At 42.4% G+C, this 21,061-nt stretch overlaps 1 protein-coding gene across 2 annotated transcripts in view; it reads left to right on the top strand.

The window, feature by feature from the left end:
• The window catches only part of TAF4 (TATA-box binding protein associated factor 4), a 75,255-nt gene extending 73,300 nt beyond the window's left edge, over positions 1-1,955 (top strand). For both annotated transcript variants that reach the window (XM_088442620.1, XM_088442612.1), the window contains one exon: positions 226-1,955. In XM_088442620.1, the coding sequence (XP_088298746.1) occupies positions 226-393 (168 nt within the window). In that variant the 3' untranslated portion in view covers positions 394-1,955. The remainder of the gene's footprint in view (positions 1-225) is intronic.
• Positions 1,956-21,061: the final 19,106 nt, after the last annotated feature.

Below are 21,061 nucleotides of genomic sequence, written 5' to 3'. Positions count from 1 at the left end.
GAAGATCTATATACACTTCTCTCCTCCTGTAGTCGCCTAGTGAAGTCTGGGAACCAGGATGACCTTGTTTTTGTGCTACAAAATTTTTTTTTTTTTTTTAAATTATTCTATAAATGTTCCATTTTAATGGCTGCTTCGGTTTTGAGTTAGGCTGTTTAAAGTGTGCTATTAATCCCCCCCAACCTGTGTTTTACCAGTCTAACCAGCACTGTGTCCTATTCTTAGGCATTGAGCACAAGTTCAACACCCTCCAGCAGTTCTGGGGCAGGCAGCAGCAGACAGTTTACAAGACAAAGGATAACGCGAGTCAATCTCAGGGACCTCATATTTTGTTTGGAAAACGAGCGAGAGACAAGCCATTCACTATTGCTATATAAAGCATTCCTTAAGTGAAAAACAAATAACAACAAAACAAAAACTCAACAAAAATGGAAAAGATCAAGGTATTTTTTTGTTTTTGCAAAGACGACATCCCCCACCCCTTGCCGGGACTATTTTATATTTTGCAGATTCTTTTGGCCTTTTTTTTTTTTTTTGGACATGGTAATTGTTTAACAACAATCCACAATCTATCCATTTTTAAATATATCCTGCTTTATGAAACCTCCCTTGTTGGCAAAATGGTGCGGTAAGCTGCAAGAGACCAGATTTCCTGGATGGACAAGTCCACGTTGAGAAAAGCTGCCTTCTGCAAAATCAAGCCATATGTGGAAAAGATTTTGTTTTTAAAGAACGGATACCGATTCTTTTTTTTAAAACCATGTTTTTACTCTCTGTTCACACCAGTGAATTGGATTTTATGAGCGTTTTGCCCTTTTAATAAATGGTCACTACTTTTTTTTGCAGATGGCAGAGCCAAATTGCTCCCTTCCTTCTCATATTTATTGGTTTTACCTGCTCGAACACATCTATTGCTGTGGAATCCACATACCAGAATCCTCTTCGCCTTTCTAATTTTAGCAATCTCCACTTTGTGTGTGTGTTTTCTTTTATTATTCAAATGAACCTCAATTTTCAAATCATTTTCCACAATAAAACTTTAGAGAAGTGTTTTTATCTGTAGGTAAACAAATTGAAAAAAAATAATTATACAGCGCTATGCTATTTTGCTTTATTATTTGCAAAGATATTACCCGTGGGCAAAAATTATATATATATATATATATATATATATATATATATATATATATATATATATATATATACACACACACAATTTTTATTTTTTTTATTGCCATTTTTATATTTTTTTCTTATTTCTCATGAGATTAATGCTTCACCCGCCGTCTGTCAGAGACTCTTGTGTTTATTGCACAGAGAGGGTTAAATTAAAGCTTACTTTTTGTTCTTATCCTCCCCTGTTCTCTGACACATAAAGTCTGCATAGTTGCTGCAATATATTGGGTAGTTACTGTAGATCATTTTTGGCACATGATAGTGGGGGAAGGGAAATAGTATAACATAAAATCTCCCATTCTACCACAAATTACTATATAAAAACCATAATTATTTTGTTATTAACAGTATGCAAGCTTTGGAGACACACTTTCTGTCGCCATGGCAATAGCCCGTCTTTGTACCTATTTTTTTATTGCGGAAAAATAAATATACTAATTGGTTCTTTATATTTTCAGAGGTTACTGTATTAAACTGTTGATTGGTAATACTTTTATGAGTGTAAATAGTCTGGCTTTGTGTGTTTCCCTTATTACAGAAATCTCTGCCTTGTTCACAGAACTCTGATCAGTATTTGTATCTGACCGCTGTTACATCACAATGTCGTCTCCCCCTGCCCGCTGATCTTGTCTTTCCATTTTGTTTTCTTGTACATTTTGCACAGTTACTTGTTCATATGTAAATATATTACTTTCAAAATGAAGTTTTTAATTGCTATTGTTTTATATAGGATTGAAAGAAAATTAACTCCTTTATTAAAAACGAATTTATCTGTACAATGTCTGTGTTGATTATTAAGGTCATTCCATAATGCTGACACAGCTGTGGATTTCATGGTTTTGTAGACCTGCAAAACATGCATTTTCCTTGCATATTTGATGCACTATCATTTGCTACATCGTTGGCAAATTCTAATGGATCCAGTCAAATTATCAGAACTATGTTTGTCAGTCAGGGAGGAGAATAGCAGGAAATACACAGTCTGCAGAGCTGTCAAATGAGGAAAAGGTAGCTGAATGTCTGTACATTGCACTATTATTGCTGGAGTTGGTAGATACAAACTATAATTTTGGGAGTGTGGGGTTTAATTACTGCATGGAGAGTCTCTTTAGATGTGCCAGCATGTACAGTAGAATAGATGTTCCACCCATGGATTTATATTCCAAATAATATTCTAGGTTTATGGCTTTCTGCACATGTTCTGTAAGAGCCTGATTCTGGCCAATCATGTTGTGTCAGACATGACCCTGCCCCCTGGACTAAATCCCATGTTGTTTTTTTGAATAACATTAACAGAAAAATTTGGGGAGGAGTCAGTATTATGGCACAGTAAGAGAAACTGTTGTAGGGAAGCAGACTTTGTATTTTTTCCTAGTTTTTGTAAAGTTGTTAAAGGAAAATGTAATAAAAATGGTTGACAATTCTTGTATGTGAAAATGCATCCCATAATTTGGTTAAGCTTAAAGGACCATTTAAGCCTCAAATTGAAAATTTCAGATAGTAGACGGAGATAAAGTACATCGTTCAGTATGACTAGTCATACCACTTTTACAAAGCTCTGTTGTAAAGTTTTACCTTCCAACTCTCAATCTTCGTCTCCTCCCACATGTTCAAATGGGTTCTGATAGCGGTCAAAAAGCTGAGCAGGGCTGTATCTAGGGGAACGAGCGCCCATGGCAAAGTAAGGGACTGGTGCCCCCCCCCCCATATTTTTGGTTACAAAAAAAATAAAATTATAGATTAATATAAAAAAAAAGTAGAAGAAGAAGAAAAACAAGAAAAGAGAGATGAAAAAGGAGGAGAAAGAGAAGAAAAAAAAGACAAAAGAAGAACCATTGCGGCTAATTGAATTCCACCCCTATGGGTTGATTTTGTACTCAATGTCCACTTTGAGTGCCTATCAATCAGTGTGGAATTACAAGTCCCAGCATGCCCTGCATTCTTCTGCAACACCTCCAAAACCACGAAGGTCAAAAGCTATAGAGACATCATGGAGCGACTGCAGGACACACACAGACATCCCCCTGAGGAAACAAACTGATAATACGGGTAAGACATAGTGTGTGCCCACATTCATTCAACATCAGCTTCAGGGAAAGGTTGCAGCATTTGGTGGTCTTACAACTCGGACAGCCCAGATCATCCATATCTGCTCAAGCTTATGCTGGCGTGGAGCTTTGCAAGCACCGTATCGCACAGGAACTGCGCACTGGCACTTTGGTTCCACCTCCCCTGAATGACTTTCTACAGCCCTTGCACGTAAGACACACAGAAGAATGACAGTCACATTTCCCCAGGTCCTGCTATTCACCAAGTCTGTACTTGTTCTCTGACGGGTACATCTACATGATTCTCCCAAGAACTGTTCTACTTAATTAATACCTAGATAAGAGGTCATTATTGGAACAAGCCCAATAACTATTTATCGATGACTCCAAAATTGATGGAACATTGGAGTCAATAGGAAAGGGGTGTGTTTATATGCAATATTATCATTGACTTTTTTAATTGTACTTATTATTATTGTTTATTCAATTTATATTTATATGTAGATTTTCATTTGCGTTTATCTTAAGTAAGGGTGATTTTAATCCATTCCATCTAGTTTATGTCAATTGAACACACAAGCGCTGTTTTACTTTTGCTATCTAATACATTTACCTCATTTAGGGACAGACTGTCAAGTTTTTAAGAACGGCTGCTTTGGAAGAGAAGCTCGAGGTAGCCCCTGAATATAAATAATAGATATTTCTTTTTATTCTTCAAAATGCTGAGACTCCAGTTATTTGAGCAGATGTGTGTAAATCAGAATACCACTAATAGCTGTTTTTGGTTAGATGCACATTTCTCTGAACATAGAAGGGGAGCCTGATGTGAGGTACTTTTCTTTCATGTAGTCATGATACTGGCCCAGAGCGGTAAGCGTTACATTAATGATTTAGCTGCACGCACACATACGTACTGAAGCTGAAAGCTCCAATGTGGTCTCCATATTACAATGGTGCACATGTAAAAAGAGATATATCTTTTGTTTTCTGTTCCTGAGCATGCTCTGTGTATTTTTCTTCAGATGTTAGTGCTTCTAAAACTGGGTACACACCAGTGCAATGTGTATGACACGTGTGTATTGTTACATCGCTCGTGCATCGCTGGGTCACAACGTCTTAAGGTGTGTTCTCCACTTAAGTCCCTGAAGACGCTCAGTCTGCATTCACCACTGTCCAGCTGCCTCTGATTATGCCTTCTTGTTACCCTTTAAAAGGGACATTATTTCAGAACTTTGCTTGGTGCTTGTACTGCAATTCCTGAGCCTACTGCTGAATTTCCTCACTGATTCTCTGGGAACCTGTCCCCTTTAGCTTGACCCTGGTTTTCTGGAACTACCTGATTTCGATTTGTATTTGGCCAGTTTATTAATCCTTTTACTTTGTCTGGCTCCTGTTCTGGCCCTGACTCCTTGCCATTAGTTGGCAATTATTCACTAACTGACCATTTTATCCTTCTATGATTAGTGTGCAAGCCAGCTTCTTGAGTCCTGGACCTGCACTGCCTCATTATACTAGTCCAGTCCTCAGTTTCCAATACACCTGTTACCTGCATCAGCTATATCTGTATCCTGCTACTCCAGACCTGGCATCTGCTCATCCTGGTTACCTGAATTTACCTGTACAGCTTCAGACTTCACTCTTCAATATTGTCCATTCTGGCTTCCAGCCAATGGGGTCCATTTGCTAATATACAGTAAGCTCTATACCTGTGGCCTTCTGCAGTGCAGGGACAGTACCTTTTATCATCTTCAACACAGAAATGCAAGAAGTCAGTTACAGCAATTTTCTCATTCTCTTGCTAAGTAGAAGCAAGCTACTCTGTTCAGTTACTCACAAATACATCCTTTCTTATTCATGCCATAGGGGACACATGCATTACTTTGGGTATAGGCTGGAGCAGGAGGAGTCCTGGCACCAACCAGTTAAACTTTTTACCCATCAGCCCCGGCTCCATCCCCCCCTATACCCTGCCCCCAGCCCCAGGCAGATCAGTTTTAGTTTGGTGCCTTGCAGGAATAGGCACTGAGTTAGAGACTGCTTTTAAGCAGTCTAGGGTTTTCTTTTCTTTTTTTTTAATTTTATTGATTTAATTCTTTTACAATGGGTGAGCTGCGTTAGGCGTCCTATAGGATGCCTGCGCTGCCCCTCCACCAACCCCCTGCGCCGGTGGTGAGTGGATCAGAGACTCTAAGTAGGCCCTAGGTCTCTTTCTTTTTGAGGAGACTTGGCTATGGTAGCGTCGTCCAGGAAGGCCTTCCTCCCTTCTGTGGCAGCCCCTAGATTGCGAACTTCTAAGTTTTGTCCCTTTTGTCTGCAGGGAAGTCATGGGCCAGCCTTGCTCGTGATCCCAGGGTTACTAATCAATGGGTTCCAGGTCCAAGCTAAACAGCCCTGGTCTATCAGATGCCCTACCACCAAGTCTACTGACTTCTGCTATTCTCCGAGACCTGGTTAGCGACCACCTCGGATGTCTGGGTGCGAGGTTTGTCTCCCAACACTACGCTCTAGCCTTTCGGAAACGGCTTGTAAACCAGTTTTGTTCCATGGGTTTTCCGTGGTATTCAGGCAAAACAGTGATCCTGCGGTAGTCTCACTCCCTGGCTGGTTTCCAAAGTAATGGTTCCAGTTTCCCAGTCTCAAAGGGGCACTGGCTTTTCAGCCAGCCTCTTCTTGGTTCAGTAGCCGATTGGTTCCTTCCAGCCGTTCCTCAACCTAAAGACCCTCCATAGGTACTTGTGGTCCCCAATTTCTGTATAGAGAATTAGGTATCGAGTCAGTATTATAATCAGAAGGTAGTGAGTTCACTCCTCATACAGGGAACACTGCAGCCAGGGAGCTTTCATAGCCTCCTTTGACATCCAGGAGGTCTATTTGTGGCTCAGTCACCTGAGCTTTCTCAGGTGGGCGATCCAGGAGGAAAATTTCCTTTTTCAGGTTTTGCCATGTGGTCTTTCCATGGCCCCTCGGGTATTGATGTCATGGCAGCTCATTTATGCTACAGGGGTATCAGGATTCGGCCTTCTTTAAGTGACCTTCTGATCCTCACCCAGTCACCGGAAGTTCTCAGGGAACATAACATCTCACAGTGGATCTCAGTTGGGAATTCCTCCTGGTCTGTTGAGAGATGTACATTCAGCGAGTCTTCTTCCCACTGGAAAAGCTCGGGACCTGCAGGCCAGGATTCGCAAGTTCTTGTATCATCATTGAGGATAAATATTCTCTTGCACGCATTTCCTGGGCTCTCTGGTCTTCGCCTTCAACAGTGTGGAATATGCTCAGTTTCACTCCCAGCCTCTTCAGATGTGGAAATCTGTCCTGTTGGAGCTGGGTCTCATCTGCGGCTGAAGACATCGAGAATTGTTTTTTCTTGATAGGTTTGGCTCTCCCTCTTGTGGTGGCTCCAGGGTTCCCACTTGGACAAGGGTCCCCCTTTGGCTTCTAAAATGGGTTCTCTTCAACACCAATGCAAGTCTGCGCAGACGAGTGGGCGGTAACTTGTCAGTAGTCCTTTTAGGGTCAGAGAGTCTGTTGCCTATAGAGATTCTGGAGCCTCTTGCGTTCTTCAGGGCTTTTTGCTGGCTCTGCCGCTGTTCCAGCATCGTCCTGTCCAGGTGCAAGTATGATTTAATGTGATAGCCATCGCATTAATTAACCATCGGAGCAGCAATCGCAGTCGAAACTCATTCAAGGAGACAAGTTTCTTTCTCAGCTGGCCAGACATAATCTTCCGGCTCTGTCAGCAGTTTTCTTTCCCTGAATTGTAAAGTGAACTTTCTCAGCTGCTGGGGTGTTCATGCTGGCATAGGGGCATTTCACCCAGATGTCTTTCAGCTCCTAGTTCTTCATTAGGGCTTGTCTAACGTCCTCTTCCTGGCACTTCCATAGGCGGCTGAGATTCTGCGATTGCACTATAATCCAGAAGCCTTTCAGGTGTACACCTTGATGGGCCAGTGAAAGGTAATTCTCCTATATGACTTTATCTCGTTCTCACTGTCTCCATAGTACCTCCATAAGTTGGCGTTGGACGGTGGCATGGTTTTTCTGCTAGCCCCTGATTGCCATGCATATTGGTATACAGATCTCCTCTGCCTATCCATGGACGCCCTGCTATGTCTTCCTCGGAGCTTGGTTTTTCTGTTTTAGGCCTGCGCTTCCATCTGGTTCTGAACCATCTCGCTTTAATGGGGTGGTTCCTGAGACATCAGTCCTGCAAACGTAGGGCTTTTTCAGTACAGACAGTAAGTCCTCTTTGGCGGACTTACTTTGGGGTTGAATTTACTGTCAGAACACCAAGCAGAGTGTTATTTCTCTCTCTCGGGTTCGCTCTAGGTGGATCTGGATTTGGGCCTCGTATTTTTTTCTTTGCAGGGGTTTAACTTCTCTTCTGTTCTTCTTCCAGAGTCAATTTGCTCTGTTACCTGAAGTATGGACCATTATTCATGAGTACTCCTCGTATAGCCCCCATTTGTTCCTCCGATGACAGCTTGGCACTAGTCTTTGGTGCTTTGGGCTGTTCAGTCATCGGCCTTTGCCCTCGGACATTTGTTAGTTTTCTTGAGCATATGTCTTCCTACCAGCTATTGTAGCGACCCGTGGGTGCGCTATCCTATTGCTCCCCATTTCTGTTTTTTTTTTTTTCTCTTGGACAGGAGCGTTTTTTTAAGTCTCTTAAGCTAGGGTAGTCTCTCTAGTTTTTGATTATTACTCTGGAAATCTGGGTCCTTGTTTTTTTGGGCACCTGATTGTTTTACAGAGGAGCCCACTTTGGACGTAGTGAAGGCCCTCTGGTCCTTGCTTCTTAGGACCCGGGAACTCCGTAGGATAGGTTATTTTTTTGTCTTCTACAGCTGTCACGGATAGCTCTGGCCGCCTTTAGGAAGGACTTTGGCCAGTTGACTCCATTTGACTATCCGTGGTGCAGTCCTTCCTCTGCCGTCTGTGATGAGGACTTATTCCACCAGGTAGGTGGGTACTTCTTGGGCAGCTTCCTAGGGTGCCTTGACTGAGTACTCGATTGGGCGCCCGCCGTGGTCCTCCGCCCATACTTTCCTAAGATTCTATTCATTTGACGCCTTCGCTACCGCGGTCATGGATTTTGGCTGAAGGGTTGTCAATGTAGCTCCGGTGTGTCCCTTCCATTATGGTAATGCCTGTGTCCCCCATGGCATGAAGAAGAAAAGGAGATGTCCTGTCTTACCTGGTTAAATCATTTTCTTCGGAATCCATAGTGAACACGGCGCCCACCATGACGCACCGGGCTTGCAGGGTTTATACTTCTGCTTTCAGTCCTCCTTTTGGCGTTTCTGGGTATTTGGACCTCTATGTACTGTATGTCGGTCTTCCTTCATTTCTACTCGCTTCTGCCTTGGGCTTGCTAATCTGGCTGGGGGCAGGGTATAGGGGGGGAAGGGAGCCGGGGCTGATGGGAGCAAAAGTTTAACTAGTTGGTGCCTGGACTCCTCCTGGTCAAGCCCATACCCAAGGTAATGCCTGTGTCCCCTATGGATTCCAAAGAAAAGGATTTAACCAGGTAAGACCATGAATCTCTTTTTCTCATTCGCCTTGTAACCCGGTTAGAAGCGAGTCCTGTGTCACTTAACATGTTTTTTGTTTTTCCATTTAGATAGCCCAACACAAAAAAATACTGGAGTTAGGAGAAATTTGGAAATCAGATATATGAAGTGTTCATTTCTAATGAAAGGGATTATTTTTTTCTTTTTTTAGTGTCCGTTTCTTTATCTACTAGTTTTTGGTATGGAACTGGCTAAAACAGGATTTTGGCGATTTTAGTTATACAAGCACCAGTATGCTTTGTCAGCCATAGGTATGTTGGTAATATTGCAAATTTCAACATGCCCAAGCACTTAATGGATGCAAGGGGTTGCTGGGAGTTCTAGTTCTAAGTAGTAAACTAATATTTCTTTTTTAGTCCTCCGTGGCAGCCTTCTCTTATGGATAAGTTCTTGTTCTTAGCAGGTAGAAACTGGGTTAGTCTAAAGTTTACTCCCACTACCTGTTGTATATTAGGTAGCTTTAGTCCATGTCTCTTAAGCTAGGATCCAGACTCACCGCCTGATGACACGCCTCTTGGTAGCCGCAAGCCATAGGGGTATTCTCTGCTCGAGGAGGATATCGGTACTTGCACAGTTTCTACTGCAAATGTGATGAATATGTGCAGATGAAGAGGCTGGCTGTGACGCAGAGGGTCTGCGCAGGAGCACGCCACTGACATTGTGTTAAAGATGGTGCCGCACACCAGAAGGAGCTGCAGTTATCGACAAATAGGGGCAAATTAAATTGCAGGTTTTCCCATGCGGCTGCAGCTCCCGGGATTAATGCGGGGAGCAATACAATTACTTTGTAATTTCCACACCGTGTAAGCCTGGTACTTACGCGCTCCTGGGTAAAGTGCCTGGAACTATGAAATTACCTCACGCAGTAGGCCCCAGAGAGTGCAATTAATTTTTATTTTTCCTTGCAATTACTGAGGTTATGAGGAAAAATCCACATTAGGTGCACTCTCTGGGACTTACCACGTGGGGTAGTGACAGTAAGTGAATAGCTCAGTGCAGAATTGCAACAATGTAGCTAATTGAATCTGACCCGTAACAGATTTCGATAGTTGTGTTTTTTTTTTTTTTTAAATAGTGCTGCCCCAGAGCTGGGAGGAAAGAGTTTCTCAAAAAAGAAGAGCCAAGTTTGTGCACCCTGTTACAAATCTATCCCTGCTAGTCAAGAAAATGGCTTTATTTTCTGATTGAGCACAGTCTGAAGGTTTTCTGTGCAACTCTTAACTAGTTTCAGGAACTAATGGAATGGATGAAAGTCTTTTGTTTCCAAAGAAGAATTTCACATGTTGCAGTGAGCTAAACGGTCTGGGTCCCAGACAAACTTAGATCTGGAAGGTGCAATGTTTTCAAGAAATAAGATCTTGACCTTTAATAGTGAAGAGTCTGGGGAAATTAAAAAAGATCGTAGATAATTTAACCACCATGATTTTCGAGACTTAGCCCCCTGTGAGAACTGTGAGCCTGATCTTTTCAAGTGCTCAGCTGCATTCCGTTTTATGAGGGAGGAGCATGTAACGAACGGTGCTCTTTTGCCATTTGGAGGGAGGAGGGTGTGATGCCACCAGAAAAGTTTTATTAACTCTAGGAGGGTGGGAGTTTTACAGTTATATAGTGACACATGGGTGTCCTAATATAGGGGGGCCTATGGACACGGCTGGGTCACTTGGGACCTATCACCACTAGGGGGTGGGGGATAATGCAAATGTTGATCTGTTGCTGCTGAGGAATTTATTGACGCTGAATGCCGAGAGGTAATTTTACAATGGGGGATTATAGATGTAATGGGGAGAGACTGATGGGGGTGTCAGTGTTTCAATAAAATATTTCAATATATGTTTAAAAATGTCATAAAACTTATGGGGTCAGTCTAGAATTGAGCAAATGTATCTGGACATTAATTTATGAGTTCATAAAGTGGTGCTCTGTCCCTGCAGGTAGATGCAGTCATAGTGGCCCTGACTTCCAGAACTACCATTCCTCTTGAGAATAGGAGCTCATTCAAGACCCCATGGAAATAAAATGGGGAGGAATTTTGAACCGCAAATACCTTTCGAAAACCCAGGGTGTTGGAGATACAAACTAGGATTCAAACAGGCACCCAGAAGAGATGTGATGGTCACCTCAAAGGATCCACAGAAAGTATTGACTGACAGAAACAATCTACACTGCAGGAACAATTGCATCAGTACCTCCTGTGCAAGAGGGAACAGGATACTTTTCTCATTTGTTCCTTGAAAAAGCCATCAGCATCCTTCAGAACAATATTTATTCTAAAGCAATTAAACCTATCCACATAAGACATATCGGGTTGGAAACCTTAAAAAGCTATTCTCACTAGAACAAGCAAAGGAGGGGGGGACTTCCGGCCTTTGATAGATCTCCATAATGCCTATTTCCTGTCCGTGATCTGGACACCCACTATCAGTTCACCTGTTTCCCTTTCAGATTGGCAACAGCAATGAGATCATACACCGAGCTGCTTGTACAGTAACTCCTAGCAGGGTTGCAAAACGATGGCCTCCGATTGCGGAAAAATCAAAAGAACTGGTGTAGGCCAAAGTCGATCATGTACTTCTTTCCTTCAACATCATAGATGGCATATAAACTGGGAAAAAAAAGCCAATTAAATCCAACTTGACAGTTAAATTATTTGGTGGTACAAATTGATATACTGAAGACACCATAGCATTATTGCTAGAAAGATGTGTACATTTGTTGGGGATGTTCTGTAGTCCCAATGGCAATATAACTTAATGAGAAAACTGCAATTGGATCTTCTGTCAAAAACAGGCACCAGAAGAACTCCTTAGATCACTGGATTCAAATGAAGGATTCCTCCACAAAGTTTCTCAAATGGTGTTGGGAGCCTAGAGTTGAAAAGCAGAACAAATTCCCAGTCACATCCTCAACACTTAGTTAAATGATTCAAGTACAGCAGGTTCGGAAGCCCACCTGGTAACACACACTGCAGGGAGTATGGTATAAACAAGAAAGTAGGTTGTCTTCAAACTTCCTGGAAATTAGGAAAGTCTGGAGAGAAACATGCAACATACATGTTACAAGACAAATGTTTCAGGGTTTTCAATGTGACTGTTGCTGTGTACCTAAATCTGCAGGAAGTCACGTGGAGCAAAGCCATGATGTTATATGTAGAGAAAATAATGAATTTGGCAGAGAAAAGCTTATGCTCTGTTTCACTTCTCCATGTCTCAGGAAATAAGAACCTTCTGGCAGATTTCCTCAGCTGGAAGCGGATTTTACCAGGAGAATGGGAACTAAAACGAGAGGTGTTCCAACTGTTAAGATTTAGATTCACGCCAGTGGATTTGATGGAAACAAACCAAAATGCCAAACTATCTAACTTCTCCCATCATACGTTGCCAAGAAACATTCATTCATAACAAATAAACTATTTCCACTATAATTTGTTAGAAGACACTGTTTCTAACCACACCGAGGCATGTTTTATAATGGCAGGTTCCTGTTACATACAGTGATTCACAAATCACTGTAAACCTAGACAACAGAATAGTGGTGGTCATAAATCACTTGGAAGGCACCAGAAGCAAAGCAAATGATGGAAATAGCACAGCCTAACATCCTGAGCAGAAGGAGACCTACGGAGAATGTGGTGGCACATTACCTATGTCACAGGCAAGCTGTTCAAAGAGAATGGTCTTAAAGATGTTGATAGGTTCAGTGTATCAAAATTCTTATCTTGACACACAGTTCCAGAAACAGTTGTTGAAGCTGCATTCACAGTTTAATGCAAGTTTCAACTAGCCTGTGTCTTCCCTTAGTTTCATCTAATCTATCACCTGCTTAACATAACCACTTGCCTGGTGTGGTTGCATCGTTTGTGACCACAACAGGAAGTCTGTTATGTGATATGAACAGGAAAGGGATCTAGGAGTTGCTATTTCAGGTGACTTAAAGGCAAGCAAACATTGTAACAAAGCAATGAGGAAGGCAAGTCAGATGCTTGGTCGCATAGGGAGAGGAATCAGTAGTAGAAAAAAAGAAAAGTGATAATACCAATGTATAGGTCATTGGTACGTCCTCATCTCGAATACTGTGTTCAGTTCTGGAGGCCATATCTCCAGAAGGATATTAATACTAGGGGTGTGCACCGGCCACTTTTTGTGTTTTGGATCTGGATCTTTCTTCGTGTTTTGGATCTGGATTGGTTTTGCCAAAACCACCCTTCTGTGTTTTGGGTTCTGGGTTTTGTGTTTTGGATCTGTATTTTTTTGAAAAAAAGCATAAACACAGCTTAAATCACAGAATTTGTGGGTTTTTCTGCTCCTATGCAATTATTAACCTCAATAACCTTCATTTCCAGTCTATTCTGAACACCTCACAATATTGTTTTTATGGCCAAAAGATTGCACCGAGGTAGCTGGATGACTATGCTAAGCGATACGAGTGGGCGGCACAAACACGTGGCCCATCTAGGAGTGACACTGCAGTGGCAGACAGGATGGCAGTTTGAAAAACTAGGCCCCAAACAGTACATACTGCAAAGAAAAAAAAGAGGTGCAAGATGGAATTGTCCTTGGGCCCTCCCACCCACCCTTATGTTGTATAAATAGGACATGCACACTTTAACAAACCAATCATTTCAGCGCCAGGGTCTGCCACATGACTGTGGCTGAAATGATTGGTTCGTTTGGGCCCCCACAAAACAAGATGGCAATTAATGTGTCCCTGCAGAAACTGGCTCTACGGAGGCAAGATGTCGTCCTCATCCTCCTCATCCACCGATTCCTTGGATAAAACAGGAAAAAGGGATTTAGGTGTCCCTGGACTGCTTACGGTCTTAGCCAAAGTTTCTGAACTTGACAGTAACTTTTTATGCACGCGCTGCAGGTGCCGTATAAGGGAGGATGTTCCTAGGTGGTTAACGTCCCTACCCCTACTTATTTCACCTTTACATATGGCAAGACAGTTGTTGTCCGGATTTGGATAGAAATATTGCCAGACCAAAGAGGTGGAATGTTTGGTCTTCTGCCCAGGCATGACCATGATGGGCTTTTTCATCCCACGGACAACAACTGTCTCCCCCGGATCCTGATTTAAACAAACCACATCACCATCAGAATCCTCCTCGCCAACTTCCTCCTCAGTGCCAGCTACACCAGTATCCTCATCCTGTTGTACTTCAACAGTGACATCTTCAATTTGCATATCAGCAAGTGGACTGTGGGTGCTCCTTTCAGCACTTGCAGGGGGCGTGCAAATGGTGGAAAGAGCCACCTCTTCCCGTCCAGTGCTGGGAAGGTCAGGCACCGCAACCGCCACCACACTTGGACTCTCCTTGGGGATTTGTGATATCTTCTTAGAACGCACAGTTCTTCGCTGTGCTTTTGCCAGCTTAACTCGTTTGATTTTTTTAGCGGGAGGAGGGCTTCCATCGTCATGTGAAGCTGAACCACTAGTCATGAACATAGGGAAAGACCTTAGCCGTTCCTTGCCACTCCATGTCGTAAATGGCATATTGGCAAGTTTACGTTTCTCTTCAGATGATTTAAATGTTTTTTTCAAGGTCATTTTCCTGAACTTTGTCATTTGGGATTGTATGTGCCCTCTACTATGACATTGGGCATCGGCCTTGGCAGACGACGTTGATGGCATGTTATCGTCTATGTCATGACTAGTGGCAGCAGCTTCAGCACTAGGAGCAAGTGGTTCTTGATCTTTCCCTATTTTATTTCTATCGGAGAAAGTTTGGTCCTCCATTTATGTTATCTTGATATATACGTGCGGCTAAGGCGCACACAAACACAGAAAATAATTGTTTATTTTTGTTGGAGACTAGTGCACTTTGTGGGTTACACCACCCTTTAAGAAATGAGCCAGCCGGCCCTTTACTTATGGGACACAGGCGCACGCTTGGCGCTGCTCCTTCGTTGATGCACGTGCAGCCACAGTGCACACAATTCACAAACAGAACATTTTTTTTTATTTTGTTTGGAGTGCCCTTTGGGGGTTACAGCACCCTTTAACGGACAAGCCAGCCGGCCTTTTACTTATGGGACACAGGCGCACGCTTGACGCTGCTCCTTTGTTGATGCACGTGCAGCCACAGTGCACACAATTCACAAACACAGAAAAAATATTTTTTTTTTTTAGCACTTGGGGGGAGCACCCCTGACGCACAGAGCACCACCTGGACAACACTACAGCAACCCTTTAGGACTGGGACACTGCACAGGACTTTGGAGTGGACACAGCCCCTATGGACAACTGACTGCACAATACAGTCCAGCCAGCCCCTATGGACTTTGAAGTAGTGGACACAGCCCCTATGGACAACAGCAGCACAGCGCAGCATAACACTACTCTGCACTACACTACACTACACTACACAGCCCAGCCAGCCCTAACTCCCACCCTCCCTCTTCACTGTCCACAGCCGAGTGAGAAAATGGCGCCGACGCGGGTACCTTATATAGGATCCAAAACCCGCGAGACCCGGAAGGCGGGATGATGACGTTTTGCCTCGATTCCAGATCCGAGTCAGGCGGGAAAAGTCGAGCCTGACTCGGATCGGCCTCGGATCGGGGGGGGTTCGGATTTCAGAAATCCGAACCCGCTCACCCCTAATTAATACATTAGAGACTGTACAAAGAAGGGCAACTAAAATAGTGCATGGCCTACACCACAAAACGTACCAGGAAAGACTAAAAGATCTTAATATGTATAGTTTGGAGCAGAGAAGGGAAAGGGGGGACATGACAGAAACGTTCAAATATATAAAGGGTTTTAACAAGGTAAAGGAAGGAGACATTCTTCAAGGAAAGAAGTATTAGAACAAGAGGACATGTTCTGAAACTGGAGGGTGGTAGGTTCAGGGGAAATTTGTGGAAAAATTACTTCACAGAAAGGGTAGTGGTTAAGTGGAATAGCCTCCCATCAGAGGTGGTAGAGGCTAAGACAGTAGAGCAATTTAAACATGCATGGGATAGACATAAGAATATCCTTCAGTAGAAGTAAGGATCAATAAGGGTTGAGGTAACAATATGTTTAAAAATGGGGCAGACTAGATGGGCCAAGTGGTTCTTATCTGCTGTCAAATTCTATGTTTCTATTATATGGTTGCAAATAATGCGACCTGTGTCTAACGCACAGTGGGCGGCTGTCAGAAGATAATCTCCCAGCAGCCACCACTAGCGGAGAGACCTCCCGGCCCCTCTGCATCCCTGCACCCTCCACCAGTGACTGCCGTGCTGCCGATAACTGTTGATTGGTCAGCACGGCAGGACCCCTCACCCAGCGACTGCAGAGAGCAGCATCTGCCAGGGAAATGTAGATTAACACCCCACCCAGCCCTGCAGTGTGTACCTGGCAGCTGCTCATAGGAGCAGCTCCTGGAGAAAGCAAAGTCACGATGGTAGTGATGTTCCAAACATTACTGATCTGATATATCATTGACTGATATATTAAAAATCAATGTTAATGTTAAATGTTTCAAAAGTCAGTTAAGAGACTAAAAGGAGTAAATAATAAAAGAAAGTAGAAGTAATAGCATTTTTTCTCGTAATGCCCATAGTTCTCAGTGGCTTGGGAAATGCTTCAAGAGGAACCATGGCCTCTACCTTCTCATCCAACCTGTTGCTTCAGGGTCCAGTTCTTCACCCAATGTGTAACAATTAAGTTTGATTACATGGAAATTGAGCAGGAACTACTCAGAAATAAAAAAAGGGTGTTTATAGTGCGTAATCAATACACTATTTCAAGAAAGGAAGAAATATATTACACATTTTGGATTGCATTTATTGCATAGTGTCAAGTTAAAGGACAAAAAAGAAAATAGCCAAAGCTGTCATTACAAATATCCTTGCTTTTTTTTACAGGATGGACACTGAGGATAGTGTTTTTATTACTATATTATCCTTTATTAATATGGCGCCACAAAGGTTCCGCAGCGCCTTACACAATACATAAATGAGCACACAAGAAAAAGTTAATAGTAATACAAAACAATGCAGGATAAGGACATGGTTTGTAAACATAGCTGCATAACACAAGCAGCAGGGCGTCAGCAACCAAGTGTTAGGTGCCAATTGAGGAGTTAGGAGTAAATTATTTCTGCTAGAAAGGTTGGAGAGTTACAGGCGCTATGATGCAAGGAACCTTTTTAAAATTTCTAAGTAGGATACACTTTTAGATCAAAGGTGGTATATACTTCTCATATTAACCAGGAGAATATATTGCCATACATTTATAAACCATCACATTCAATATTACAGCCGGTTTAAATCCCATGGGTATAACTGCAGAAAACCGATCTTTGAGAATCTGATGCTTAGTACATATAGTCAAAGAGTCTTAAGAATACAGAACAGTGATTCCAGCAGGACCACAGAAAGGTTTTGCTATCAATCAAACAAGCCATTTCTACATGGATCAGAGAAGTAATCATACAGGCATACAAAAAAGGTGGAAAGAGCCCACTGTTTTCTTGGACAGAGATGGTTTAGGACTTGATCAGAGAACTTTGCAAGGCATCAGTATGATTGTTTATCAATACCTTCTCAAACATTATCACATGGACATATGCTCTGCTGATTATCGGCTTGGCAGACATGTTCTCCACAAATTCACTTTAATAAATGTTTGATTATGCAGCATGTGTGATTTAACTTATTTCTTTCTGGCCCTCCGGTTGCATTGCTTGTGTTCATTCCATTGTAATGGCTGTCAAGTAGAACTGAGAGAGAAAACTGAATTATGGTTACCCGATCGTTCTATTTTTTTCTTTAAGTACTCATTGACAACTCAGGAATCCCACCCTGTTTAGATATTTTTTCAGAAGACCACTTGGGCAGTCATTCCAAATGACAATGTCCCTGAGCATATAGCAAAAGCCACACTGGAGTGGCTTAACAACAAAAAGTTTAATATCCTGAAGTTGCCTAGTCATATCCCAAATCTCAATCCAACTGAGCATTTGTGGCAGCACTTAAAATCTGCTGTCCACCAATGATCACCACCAAGCATGATTGAGCTTGAGCAATTTTGAAAAGAAGAATAGTTCAAATTCAATTTCAATGAATTTTGACAATTACCAACAAGACAGAAAATGTGAGAGAGCACTTGTCTGGGCGCCTCTTAGTACAATGTACAAATGAACAGTCTATAAGTTCGTAAGCAGCTATAACAACTGATAAAAATTAATGTAGGGGTGGCACCAATGGGTGCCCAATCTCTGCGACCTAAGGAGAACTAGTGGGTTTTCCAACTTAACCCAAAGGAAATAGAACTGCAATCAGGATAGTATCTTCGGTGTTGAGTAGGGTACTTTATTGATCAAAACTTCATTGTGACACTTCCACTATGCAGCACTAGTTCCATAAATGGGAGACGAGCAATAAAGGTAGTTTCAGCACTTAAGATATAAGTGGTCAAACACCCTCTTACCCAAACATTAAATATGGGCTGCAAATAGCAAATAAGGGATGACCCAACTAAAATTGTTAATCAATAAGCAAGTGATTTACAGTAGGAGGATTGCCGCTCACCATGAAATGTGACTGAATTTGAACAATTCTGCAAGGAAGAAAGGACAAATGTTCCCCAATCTAGGCGCTTAAAGCTGGTAGAGACTTTAACTAAACAGACTGATGGCTGTAATTGCAGGTGGCTCTACAAAGTATTAAATCGGGACTGATGACTTTTCAACCCGTTATTCTAATTTATAATTTCTTATTAATTTTCAGAAATGCTGCCTTTTTTCATTAGTTGACTGTTGTAAGCCAAATGTGTAAATAAAGCTGGAAATAGTTTGATTTCATTTATTTAAATTTTCCAGGATGTGACAAAAGGAAAGGATTGTGACATGGTATGATTATTTTCTAGAGGCACTATATTCTGTAATATGTGTACTCAATAAGGTTTTCTTGAACAATTATTATCTAAGTAGCATGTGCATAATGACTCTCATCTAATAGAAGGTGACTTTGGGGTCTATTTACTAAGCAGTGTTAGGAGACAGAGTGAAAAGTGATTAGAAAGTGATAAGGTGCCAGCCAATCAGCTCCAAACTGTCATCTCACAGGCTTTGTTTGAAAAATGACAGTTGGGAGCTGATTGGCTGGTACCTTATCACTTTCTAATCACTTTTCACTCTGTCTCCTAACACTGCTTAGTAAATAGACCTCTAACGTGTTGGCCTCTCCTATGATGAATAGACAATAGTCCCAGGACGTCCTACACAAAGCCTTACAAAGTTGGGGTCCTGTTTTTTGCTTAGCAACTTCATCTTGCAGACATATGGAGAGTCTGACTGCTGGATATAGAACTTTCTCAAGGATTGATTATATTTTAATTTCTGATAATCTGCTGCCTATTGTCCTCAAGGTAGAAACTGTCTGCCTTTCCGATGATGATCTGATTTGGATCCCGGGCAACTAAAAGTGACCTAGGCTATTGTCAGCAGTAGCATTTTCCAGATACTTTGCCGAATTCTATCAAATCCAGGAGCATCCACCTAGGATTCACTTATGTTGACCAACCATGAGAGCATAAATGACCTAATTTTCCTTTGGCAAACCACAAAAGGCAACTTTTAGAGGGGAGGTAATCTCGTATGTAAAACAGGACAATAAAACCTTGTACTCGCTTTACAGAAAATCTAAAGAAGACGTGACTGAAGCTTACCAGGCTTTCAAGGCTTTGCCAACACCACACTATAAATCTGATTATCTTCATAAAGATATACAGTACAATTGGACTTTCTAATTACTCAGCTATGTGAGAAATACGCTGACCATAGGAACCATTGTTTCTATAACTTGGGTGTTAAGTCTGGACGTCTTTAATCAAACTTGATCAAATTCGATGTGGGACCTGCTAATGGGATCATTATGAAATATCGCCGGACCTATGGAAGACCGGCAGCAGTGAAGATCCCAACAGGGGATTAAGGTAGCACTAACCCTATCCCCCCCTAACCCTCCCTTAGGAGTGCCTAACCCTAACCTCCCCTCTAGTGCCTAACCCTAAACCCCACAGTAAGTGGCTAACCCTAACCCCCCCTTCCCCTAGCCTGACCCTAACCCTCCCGGGGGGGTGCCTAACCCTAAGTCCCCCCGAGAGCCCTTAACTTAACCCCCCTGCTGTCTGCGCCCGCCACCTGGCTTACCTTTGTTCGATATGCTGGGCGTCGGGCTCCCGGCGTATGGATAATGATAGGCGTTGGGATTTCGACACGATTCATTAGTCCCCTGTCGGGATTGCACAGTTGGGAAGCCGGCGATCGGCATTTCGACCGTCTGCTTCCTGACTGCATCCCCTGCTAATATAACGGTTTTGAGAAAACCTGATTGTACTTGGGTTCGTAAGGGTAGCAACATTCTTGATACTTTGAAATAATTTTATGAAAATCTATTGTCTGGATCATTGTTTCCCAAACTCATTCTTTAGGGAGCACTAACAGTGCATGTTTTCCAGGTCTCCTCACAGAATCACAAATGAAATAATTTGCTCCACCTGTAGGTTTTTTAAAATGTGTCAGCCAGTAATGAAAACACCTGTGCATCAACTCGGAAAAAGGGAAACTTCGTGATCCCTGAAGAATGAGTTTGGGATTGGCCGGCTTCATTGGCGCTTGGAGATGACGTCATCTCCAAGCGTCCACTTCAACGCCGGAAAAGCCGGTTCTCTGCAGACCCGGCTCCGGTGTGAACGGCGCTGACTCAGGAATATGCTGGGTCGGCACTGGGGAAATTCCGGTTCTGAACGCGTTTTACGTTATTCCTCCCTCAGGTTTCTAAGCACCACGCAGGCCTACTGAACTCTCCTATTACAACTAATTACATTTTTAAAGCTGTTAAGGCTCTAGCTTATAAATTGATCGAGCAAATTGCATTTTGTATATCATAGGTCTAGTTTCTGGTAAGGTTCCAGGACCTAATTGGTATAGTGATGAGTTTTACCTGATTCTTTCTACTACAATTGGTAGGGTTCTGCAAGCAGTTTTAATAGTATTGTTTCAAACACCATTCTGGTCTATTTTAATTTGGCAGTCATAAAAGTTTTGACCAAGTAGAGAGTTCGCCAGTTTCTCTACTTAACATCGATTACAAAGTACTAACTAAAATTCTGGCAGAGAGGTCGAAGGTGATTCTCCCTAAACTTATTGCTAAAGATCAAACGATTTTGTGTGGGAGAGACATCTGGGGCCAGGTTCAGAGGTGGACACAGATGTGACCGTGTCTTTTGGCGGGTTGCCGGCTGCAACTCTACAGAGCTCTTCTCTGGTTT

The sequence above is a fragment of the Taudactylus pleione genome, unplaced genomic scaffold (assembly GCF_031769625.1).
Source record: "Taudactylus pleione unplaced genomic scaffold, aTauple2 ptg000018l, whole genome shotgun sequence".
Classification (NCBI taxonomy): Eukaryota; Metazoa; Chordata; class Amphibia; order Anura; family Myobatrachidae; genus Taudactylus; species Taudactylus pleione.
This window is presented reverse-complemented; position numbering and strand designations above follow the sequence as displayed.